The 11797-nt window shown below is 37.8% G+C and overlaps 1 protein-coding gene across 1 annotated transcript; it reads right to left on the bottom strand.

Annotated features, from left to right (window-relative positions):
- Positions 1–7497: 7497 nt before the first annotated feature.
- LOC134316380 (cytochrome c oxidase subunit 6C-1) lies at positions 7498–11214 on the bottom strand. Its single transcript, XM_062996736.1, has 4 exons — positions 11115–11214; positions 10456–10571; positions 9377–9508; positions 7498–7650 (listed from the first exon to the last, which is right to left on the bottom strand). Exons 2-3 carry the CDS (start codon positions 10558–10560, stop codon positions 9383–9385), a joined length of 231 nt encoding a protein of 76 aa, XP_062852806.1. The 5' UTR covers positions 10561–10571; positions 11115–11214; the 3' UTR covers positions 7498–7650; positions 9377–9382.
- Positions 11215–11797: the final 583 nt, after the last annotated feature.

Genomic DNA, 11797 nt, shown 5'->3' on the forward strand with positions numbered 1-11797 from the left:
CGTGCTACACGTTGTTGTTAATACGGTAACAACTTCCGACTGTTTCAAAATAACGGTCGTGTCTTCGCCATAACTATTAACACCCCTAATAAAAGTAAATAAAAGTCTTATAAGAAATTCACCTTTTGATAAAACAGATTATTCTTACACTGAAATGAGTAAAATCCAACCTTTAATTGACGTAAATGTATTCAAAGAAAAAATATTTCTGAGGAAGACTTTGATTTTTTAAACCGAAACCCGACACAGTTGTAAATATGGTGTAGATTTATATAAAGATAACGCATTTCTTTTATCTTATTATATATGTTAAGCTATTGGAACAAGATTTCTTAAATGATTTGCTATTCCTCTGGCTTTGTTTTTTTCTTTGATGTTTTTATATACTGGTTATTGTTGTATTCATGTTAAAGCATATTTTTTGGTAATATGTATATTAAGTGTACAGTAGACCCTTGACTTCGGCTCAGAAGGGCTGTACTTAAGTCAAAATGTCAAACCTATTTTTCCCATATGAAATAATGTAAATATTATTAATCCGTGCCAGACCTCCCAAACCCCCCCTTACCTAACCTTTCTAATGTTTTAAATGGTCTTTTTTGTTATAAATACAAGTATATTTTCCCTTAAATCTTAAATTATAGAATATACATTACTGTAATAAACAATAATAAACAACAATACACAGTAGTACTGTACATAAAACACATACATCACATTTCAGTACAGTACGTGTGCTGTACTATACACCATAATAAATTTACTTCTTTTTTATATAAAATGTATCTACCAGAAAAAACAATAACTCTCATATTTCTCATTATTTCCTTCTTTATTTCAATAGTGTTGTATTTTGTAGGTGCAATTGCACGAAAGAAAGAATACTTTACTGAGCCGAATTCCTTCTTTTCTCTCACTCACTGCCCCCTCTGTCTGATACACAGTGACAGTTACTGGCAGGAGAAATTATACAACACAACAAATAGTGATTTTTTCATTTTCTAACCACTGGACATTCTCTGCACCTTGTTTGAGGACATTTTAATATAGAATTTTACAAAATATAAAGAAAACACCGGAAAAACACCGTCCGCTGTTCGAATGTTCGCTCACTGTATATATTTATAGAGAGAGAGATGGTTGGAGTCAACTTGATCGGGACATCACGTATTTCGTGAATTTTTGTTCGTAATCCGAAATTTGTTCTTACGTTAAGTTGAAAAAGATCGTTCGTAACCCGAAATGTTCGTATGGTAAACCATTCGTAACTCAAGGGTCTACAGTACTGTTTTTTTTTTTACTATATACTGTTTCTTTAAATAATAAATCATAAAAATATATACGGTGTAAAGAAAAATACATCAGTTCCAGTAAAGTCATAAAAAAGTAGTAAAGTAATAAAAATAAAAATTATAATTTTAAGGTAGTCTGGCTGCAGACATCCACTGTGTTTGAAATAGCCTACTACATACTACTCACATACCGACGTGTCCCCAAATCAGTATGCAGTATACAGTATCCGACCAAAATGATTTTTCCAGTATGAGAAAGACACCGACATGACACCGGATGACATACTACTCCTGCCAAAAATTTCAGTACGCGACTAGAGCTATCTTCGTGGGGTACTTTATCCTGTCATGCAACGCGGTCAGTTTCGAGATGCCATTAAAAAGTGGATGGAACCTTCATATTTTTGTTTTCCACCATAGTATGGTTTCCTTTCGTCGCATACTCGATACTATACTAGTATAGTTGAGCTGAAGATATTGCAGTAATGGAACAGGCAGATTTTTTATAAACTTTTTTATTTTCAACAAATAATGGAGTTTTAAAATTGTTATTTTATATATATACAGTATATATATATATATATATATATATATATATATATATATATATATATATATACAGTGTATCACAAAAGTGAGTACACCCCTCACATTTCTGCAGATATTTAAGTATATCTTTTCATGGGACAACACTGACAAAATGACACTTTGACACAATGAAAAGTAGTCTGTGTGCAGCTTATATAACAGTGTAAATTTATTCTTCCCTCAAAATAACTCAATATACAGCCATTAATGTCTAAACCACCGGCAACAAAAGTGAGTACACCCCTAAGAGACTACACCCCTAAATGTCCAAATTAAGCACTGCTTGTCATTTTCCCTCCAAAATGTCATGTGACTCGTTAGTGTTACTGGGTCTCAGGTGTGCATAGGGAGCAGGTGTGTTCAATTTAGTAGTACAGCTCTCACACTCTCTCATACTGGTCACTGAAAGTTCCAACATGGCACCTCATGGCAAAGAACTCTCTGAGGATCTTAAAAGACGAATTGTTGCGCTACATGAAGATGGCCAAGGCTACAAGAAGATTGCCAACACCCTGAAACTGAGCTGCAGCACAGTGGCCAAGATCATCCAGCATTTTAAAAGAGCAGGGTCCACTCAGAAAAGACCTCACGTTGGTCGTCCAAAGAAGCTGAGTGCACGTGCTCAGCGTCACATCCAACTGCTGTCTTTGAAAGATAGGCGCAGGAGTGCTGTCAGCATTGCTGCAGAGATTGAAAAGGTGGGGGGTCAGCCTGTCAGTGCTCAGACCATACGCCGCACACTACATCAAATTGGTCTGCATGGCTGTCACCCCAGAAGGAAGCCTCTTCTGAAGTCTCTACACAAGAAAGCCCGCAAACAGTTTGCTGAAGACATGTCAACAAAGGACATGGATTACTGGAACCATGTCCTATGGTCTGATGAGACCAAGATTAATTTGTTTGGTTCAGATGGTCTCAAGCATGTGTGGCGGCAATCAGGTGAGGAGTACAAAGATAAGTGTGTCATGCCTACAGTCAAGCATGGTGGTGGGAATGCCATGGTCTGGGGCTGCATGAGTGCAGCAGGTGTTGGGGAGTTACATTTCATTGAGGGACACATGAACTCCAATATGTACTGTGAAATACTGAAGCAGAGCATGATCCCCTCCCTCCGGAAACTGGGTCGCAGGGCAGTGTTCCAGCATGATAATGACCCCAAACACACCTCTAAGACGACCACTGCTTTATTGAAGAGGCTGAGGGTAAAGGTGATGGACTGGCCAAGCATGTCTCCAGACCTAAACCCAATAGAACATCTTTGGGGCATGCTCAAGCGGAAGGTGGAGGAGCGCAAAGTCTCGAATATCCGCCAGCTCTGTGATGTCGTCATGGAGGAGTGGAAAAGCATTCCAGTGGCAACCTGTGAAGCTCTGGTAAACTCCATGCCCAGGAGAGTTAAGGCAGTTCTGGGAAATAATGGTGGCCACACAAAATATTGACACTTCAGGAACTTTCACTAAGGGGTGTACTCACTTTTGTTGCCGGTGGTTTAGACATTAATGGCTGTATATTGAGTTATTTTGAGGGAAGAATAAATTTACACTGTTATATAAGCTGCACACAGACTACTTTTCATTGTGTCAAAGTGTCATTTTGTCAGTGTTGTCCCATGAAAAGATATACTTAAATATCTGCAGAAATGTGAGGGGTGTACTCACTTTTGTGATACACTGTATATATATATATATATACAGTGTATCACGAAAGTGAGTACACCCCTCACATTTCTGCAAATATTTCATTATATCTTTTCATGGGACAACACTATAGACATGAAACTTGGATATAACTAAGAGTAGTCAGTGTACAACTTGTATAGCAGTGTAGATTTACTGTCTTCTGAAAATAACTCAACACACAGCCATTAATGTCTAAATAGCTGGCAACATAAGTGAGTACACCCCACAGTGAACATGTCCAAATTGTGCCTAAAGTGTCAATATTTTGTGTGACCACCATTATTATCACTGCCTTAACCCTCCTGGGCATGGAATTCACCAGAGCTGCACAGGTTGCTACTGGAATCCTCTTCCACTCCTCCGTGATGACATCACGGAGCTGGTGGATGTTAGACACCTTAAACTCCTCCACCTTCCACTTGAGGATGCGCCACAGGTGCTCAATTGGGTTTAGTCCATCACCTTTACCTTCAGCTTCCTCAGCAAGGCAGTTGTCATCTTGGAGGTTGTGTTTGGGGTCGTTATCCTGTTGGAAAACTGCCATGAGGCCCAGTTTTCGAAGGGAGGGGATCATGCTCTGTTTCAGAATGTCACAGTACATGTTGGAATTCATGTTTCCCTCAATGAACTGCAGCTCCCCAGTGCCAGCAACACTCATGCAGCCCAAGACCATGATGCTACCACCACCATGCTTGACTGTAGGCAAGATACAGTTGTCTTGGTACTTCTCACCAGGGCGCCGCCACACATGCTGGACACCATCTGAGCCAAACAAGTTTATCTTGGTCTCGTCAGACCACAAGGCATTCCAGTAATCCATGTTCTTGGACTGCTTGTCTTCAGCAAACTGTTTGCTGGCTTTCTTGTGCGTCAGCTTCCTTCTGGGATGACGACCATGCAGACCGAGTTGATGCAGTGTGCGGCGTATGGTCTGAGCACTGACAGGCTGACCTCCCACGTCTTCAACCTCTGCAGCAATGCTGGCAGCACTCATGTGTCTATTTTTTAAAGCCAACCTCTGGATATGACGCCGAACACGTGGACTCAACTTCTTTGGTCGACCCTGGCGAAGCCTGTTCCGAGTGGAACCTGTCCTGGAAAACCGCTGTATGACCTTGGCCACCATGCTGTAGCTCAGTTTCAGGGTGTTAGCAATCTTCTTATAGCCCAGGCCATCTTTGTGGAGAGCAACAATTATATTTCTCACATCCTCAGAGAGTTCTTTGCCATGAGGTGCCATGTTGAATATCCAGTGGCCAGTATGAGAGAATTGTACCCAAAACACCAAATTTAACAGCCCTGCTCCCCATTTACACCTGGGACCTTGACACATGGCACCAGGGAGGGACAACGACACATTTGGGTACAATTTGGACATGTTCACTGTGGGGTGTACTCACTTATGTTGCCAGCTATTTAGACATTAATGGCTGTGTGTTGAGTTATTTTCAGAAGACAGTAAATCTACACTGCTATACAAGCTGTACACTGACTACTCTAAGTTATATCCAAGTTTCATGTCTATAGTGTTGTCCCATGAAAAGATATAATGAAATATTTGCAGAAATGTGAGGGGTGTACTCACTTTCGTGATACACTGTATATATATATATATGTGTATATATGCACAGACATTATCACAAATCTCACAAAAATGTGGCTAAGTGGGTAGCACTGTCTCCTCACAGCAAGAAGGTCCTGTGTTCGATCCCCAGGTGGGGCGGTCCGGGTCCTTTCTGTGTGGAGTTTGCATGTTATCCCCATGTCATGTTTTTACACTTTGGTTACATTCATGACAGGAACGGTAGTTACTCATTACACAAGGTTAATCAGTTCACACAAGGTTATATCAAACACAGTCATGGACAATTTAGTGTCTCCAATTCACCTCACTTGCATGTTTTTGAACTGTGGGAGGAACCTGGAGCACCCGGAGGAAACCCACGCCTATATACAGTATATGCACAGACATTATCACAAATCTCACAGGTAGGAACAACTCACCCCTCTTGACATGGGCATGCAGTGCACTTCCATCCAGGTACACGAATCGTGTACACATTGCCAGCTTCCATCCGGTAGACAACTAAAGTCTTTCAGCGCTGTCCCTGTGTCAACTCCACTCAGCTTCACCATCGTTAGGGTGATGCACTGGCTCTGACAGCTGGGGTTGGGCAGGCATCCTGCTCAGTAACCAATCCCTAAAGAGTGTCATTGATGACCTGCTCCACACACTGAGCTCAGGCTTCTCCTCATCCCAGCAGCCAATCAACCTCACCAACAGGTAGCTCTCTATCCATCCCCGCTTCTGACACCAACAAGACATCAATCAAAGACACAGCCATAGGAAAAGTGCTTTTATTGAACAGGCAGTTCCTGGGACTACTCTAAGACTAAGTTAGCATTGAACATAGGGCTTAGCACCCCAAAAGCAACATATGCACATACCTCAACACAACAGGTATCAATCGTTACATACACCATTATAGTTTATAGTGTGATTGCAGTAGGAATAACTCACCCCACTTGATATTGGCATGCAGTGTATTCCATCCAAGGACACAAATCATGTACACATTGCCAGCTTCCATCCAGTAGACACCTAAAGCCACATTCATTATTTTGTAATTACATTATTTAGTGTGTTGCAGTGAACCCTGGAAGAGGCCAGGATAACCACACCCTCAGCCTCCCCCCTCTGTAAAGTGACATGACATTCTGAGACACAAAAATGGCAGCGTCCACTATGATTAGCTCATAGCGAAAGTTATTTATGGGTTAATTGTAACAGGCACCAGCATGATCTGTAGTTAAAGGTTGTGCAATAACAATGTCCTGTACACGTTTGTCCTTGTTAGCGTAACACACTGAATTTGTATGCTAACAAGACAAAATAACAAGATAATTGAATGTGTGAAAAAGCAACATTAAAGACTATTTCCTTTTTACAGGACATTCATAAGACCCTCTGCATCATATGTAATTTATAAGATTGTAGCATATTTCATTATTGTTTAATTTCTTTGCTTTACTAAAATACTCAGGGAATGCAATACATAATTTTGGTCTTAAATGCATGCTACAATAATGTTTAAAACTTTAAACACGGTTTTAATATGCTTCACTTTTTTTCTACATCCATCCTGTGAGAGGGGTTGGTGGAACACCCACCCAGAACACTTCTTAACCAATCACTATCTTCTGCATCAGTTTCTTTAGTGTGAAACTAAATCACATATAAATTCATCAGGACCACTGATCAAAAACTTGAGTTAGGTTTTTGACTCAACCACCCCATGTTGATCTGTCTCGGTCATCACAAAATGACCAAGGACAACTTCTGAGAATTTGGTAAGAGTTCAACTGAACTTCGATCAGTACTGATATCCAGCAGCTCAAGTTCTCATCTCGCACCATCACAAGAGGACATCAAGGCAATATTTCAATGCAATTTGAAATAATAGAGAACCAGAGCACAACCTGAGTTTATAAGCCTTCACTTGCAATCTTTGTACTCATGGCACAAATAAGTTCTACCAACTAACCAATTTACAAATAATTAAGCTATCTAATTTACTTCACATTTAGTCAAATTACTTTAATATCTACATGAAGTTACCATAATCAAGTTTCTCATATTGAAATATTTTGTAGATAGGACTGGCACTCCATTCAATAAAATTATGCCATTATTGATAGTAATTTTATAATTTAATAAGGTAGTATTATTTATAATGTATTTATGTAATATTATACATTTAATTAGTACTAATTTACCTGCATTCACAAGTGCCTTTATGCAAGAAAACTACATATTACTTCTTCAGTGAAATACTTCAATACAGACTAAAAAGCATTGTGTACAGAATACAGAATACAAATGTCTTACCCCATTGTCAACTAAACATATTAACAGATGTTGACACATTAAACAAACATATGGTATAAATACATTTTATTGGACACAAAAAATTACATTGCTGTAGTTATACCAATAGTTTATTTGTATTTTGGGAGCACATTAGAAAGCAGTGTTTGCAATCAGCAGTAAAGGTGTAGGATCACACTAGGAATGCAGAGATGGAAATACCCTGTAAGAAAAAAGAAAAAGAAAAGCTTGTTAGTCAGCAGCTTCAGAACACAATAATAATTACAAAAACTTAATTTGTTGCTTATTTTTATTTTTAAGAGATTTAACTTAGCGGCCCTATAATTATAATTACATATTTATTAGAAAGTCTGTTAATTCCATACTAGCATACCTAAAAAATAAAACCACTGTCTAACTAGCATGTACAAACTAAAATTTAAAATTTCATAGACTACATACAACAATAATTTAATGTATAAAAACGTTTCACATAAGGTCACACACACAAGTACAATTGTGATGCACAAGCAGCTAAAGAGGAAAGCATGTTGAATACATAGAAGGGGCACAGCAAGTTTCTAATAATAGTGGCAAATAAACCAATACATTTAAAATGGTGCTGGTATTAAGGCATAGTAAGTAACAATTTGGTTTGTAATAATTTATTCATGTTATAAGTGCATACATGAGTCTGTACAGAGTAAACACACCAATATAAAGGCCATTCCACCAAATCTGTGCCATTTCCATCACCAAGACATGTATATGAAAATTAACTTTTAAATTATTAATTTTTAATTGAGCAAGATGTCCTGCAATTGCAAATTTAGGATATATAATTTAAAATGTTAATAAACTCCCTCTAACACTGAATTTATTTTTTCATGTCCACACTTTGTAATACTACATCTTAATGAAAGAAGTAAAATCTTTCAGAAATCCTTTTTTCCCTCATCTAAGTTTTTAACATCTATTTTCCATAAGAAATGTACAATAATGTGGTTAAAATACATGTTTTAGTCATGTCCATGGGTTTTCCACTCAGTCCTGTTACATTCTTCAAAAAAATCTGGAAATATTCTACAAATCACATTTTCAACTGAAATGTAAATTATCTGTATCTACTAAAGACCACAAGAAGACCAAACGTAAGTTATTTGATGTATGTCTGATAAAACTGTAACTACATAATTTTCGTAGTTTTTTTTTTTTTTTATAAAATCACTAGACTGTGCCATGTTCTTTTTAGATTTTAGCATGAACTCTATGCCACTATATTTCATGTATTTACTAATTATGTTAAAAACTCAATCCTGTTACTCTTACAACCATCTTTTGCTTAGAAACCTTGTAAAAAATTAAACAAGGTGCCTGAAATTGACCAATACACATTCCAAATAATTAATTTGTGTGTTACTAGATTCAGTGTGGAACAAAGATAAAAGTTTGGTGGAACAGCCCATTAATGAAATGCACCCTCACCCACGATTAGTGCACTTTTTAAATTAATTCATGTAATTAAAAACGTGTACACACGACATACAAAGATCAAAGAAAATTGTGTTTAACTGATGTAATTAATAAATCATCAAAATCATTACTTGCAGCCCTAATAACATAAGTAATGAATACTTCAATAAATAGAACAAAGAAAGGTGTACACACATTTGGGAATTGACTTTTAACCATTTTAGGCAAGTACAGAAATTATGTTTGAGAGCTATACTCAAACTCAAAAGAAGCTTTATTGGCATGACAAATAAGGACATTCGTATTGCCAAAGCAAGTTACAGGGAAATATAAAAATAAAAATAAGAAAAAACAAAAATATACAGAACAGTTACATGTGCAAAAAATATTATAAAATAGAATAAAATATTAATAAAAACAGTGCAAAAATAATAACAATAAAAATTATAAAGTATAAAGAGCTATAAAGTACTTACATCAGTTTATTCACCAGAGGGTCTCGCACTTTCAAAAACTCCAGCTTCCTTCATGGCATTGAACTCCTTTATGGCATCATACTGCTTGTAGAAATCAGCATAAGCCCTTTTCCTGGGCTCACTGACTGTGTACTAAAGAACACGAGACATCCATTTAAAAACTGATCACTAGAGTTATTCACCTTGCAGTACTTTATAACTGATAATGTATGCACACAGGTCTGGGATAAGAAAGCTGTGGATGAACTGACTACCACCCATTTAATTCTGTAATTTTGTCTATACAATTAAGAAAATATGGTATGCAAATAAAATAGAATGCATTTACTAAATATGGAGCAAAGAAAATATTCATATACAAGTGATTGTCAAAATATTTCATAAGCAAGCAGATTCAACTGAAAGATTCTATCTGATCTGATGTTAAAAGAAAATGTGCAGTAATCAAACAAAATGTTTGTTTATTAGGATTTTAACATCATGTTTTACACTTTGGTTACATTCATGACAAAACAGGTAGTTACTCATTACACACAAGGTTCTTCAGTTCACAAGGTTACATCAAACATGTAATTGTCATGGACAATTTAGTATCTCCAATTCACCTCACTTGCATGTCTTTGGACTGTGTGAGGAAACCGGAGCACACGGAGGAAACCCACAAGGACACGGAGAGAACATGCAAACTCCACACAGAAAGGACCCAGACCACCCACCTGGGGCGGGGATCGAACCCAGGACCTTCTTGCTGTGAGGCGACAGTGCTACCCACTTAGCCACCGTGCTGCCTAATGAAAAAATAAATTATAACTCCCATTTTACACACATCATTTTAGTTATGCAGTTTAGAATGAATGTGTAGGGGAGAAAACCTACAAAAATAAAAGCTTATCCAAACAAGCCAAAAATGAATGATGGGTACAGGTCAGGTTTTACAAACCAAAACTTTAACATGCTTGCCGGGCAATTCGACATCCGACAGTCACATATGACATCTCTGTGTCACCATGACCTCTTTACTGTTGCTGATATTCTATAGGTTCAGTCATAAATGCGTACATGAAGACATTGTCACTGACCTTGAAAAAAACTGCTGCCAACAAAGACAGTCCGAACGCGACAGGCAGGTGAAACCTCAACCTCTTTGCGAGAAGACCTCTCATATTAGGCTTTGCGAGGGCCATTCTGAAAAGATCTGTTGGTACAGAAAGCAGTAGCCATTGGGAACAGAACTAAGATGACCAAGGTCTACACGTGCAGAAACCGTTACATATAATGGTGCCAGCATTACATGGTGAACTAAATATTATGACATAATAACGCAAGTTCTGCATGAATAATAAAGCGTAACATTAACCAAGACATGGTAAAGGCCACGTAATTGCACCAATACAACATGCCATAGTTACTATAATGTTATCCTCGGTATCTATATAATTAAACAACTACATTTATACTTAGCGAAAACTAAAGAAATCAGCTAGGGTTGTGTTAAAAGAATAAACACCTGGCATAGTGCGTGAACATTATGTAGCACATTTTAATTAACATTACGGAAAACCTTTAGCCGGGTTAGCATGCTAGCTATCACACAGACTAGCTAAGTTTAATATGCTTTTCTGGTACAGTTCGCTACAATTGTAACGAAACTTGATCAAACAATGTAACTTAAACATCCACATTTAAACCACAAAAAGAGTAAATACGAAAATGTAACATATTAGAATTGTGCCCTTACAACTCACGACCTTCACAGGAAACGTCCGAGACTGAAGAGCAACGCGATAGTACAGGCCTAAATACTACGGCAAGCCACAAGGGTAAAAAGGCGTAACACAATGCAAGGGCGGCGCTCCAGATTTGGAAACCCGAATGATTAATGCCAAGTTCACACTACACGACTTTCTGATTTGTCGGGTCGCTGTACAGTTCACACTACACGACTGAATCTTTTGCACTCGGTAGTCTTTCAGTCGGTGTATATTTCACACTACACGACTGATCGGCGATAGGGGGTTTCACACTACACGATCTATCACCAACTGGAATCACAGGCGAGCTTCTCTGGTCTCCCAAACTACGTTTTGTCACGAAAACGAACGCGAGAAGTGACGAGGGGTTTAATGATACCACGTCCAAAAATGCACGTCAACAAATAGCGAGCGATCAACATTTGTGCTCTGATATGCAGCGTAAAATCAAGGAGGAAAAATAAATGAATCTTGGCAACACAAACAGTATGGATTAGGGCTGGGCGATATGGATAAAAAATTATATCTCGATATTTTTTTCTGAATGGCGATATACGATATATATCTCGATATTTTTTTATCCCATAAGGTAATAACAAAAAGACACTTCTGAAACAAAGCTACATGTTCCAATTTTTTTACAGGCACTTTTATTAATATTCATGCTGGG

The sequence above is a fragment of the Trichomycterus rosablanca genome, chromosome 6, assembly GCF_030014385.1.
Source record: "Trichomycterus rosablanca isolate fTriRos1 chromosome 6, fTriRos1.hap1, whole genome shotgun sequence".
Lineage (NCBI taxonomy): Eukaryota > Metazoa > Chordata > Actinopteri > Siluriformes > Trichomycteridae > Trichomycterus > Trichomycterus rosablanca.

Excerpts from the sequence above, each read along its gene's own strand:
- LOC134316380 (XM_062996736.1), bottom strand. The coding sequence starts at position 10,560 with ATGGCCCTCGCAAAGCCTAATATGAGAGGTCTTCTCGCAAAGAGGTTG. Across the intron at positions 9,509-10,455 it reads TGGCAGCAGTTTTTTTCAAG|TACACAGTCAGTGAGCCCAG; the intron begins GTCAGTGACAAT and ends CGTGTTCTTTAG.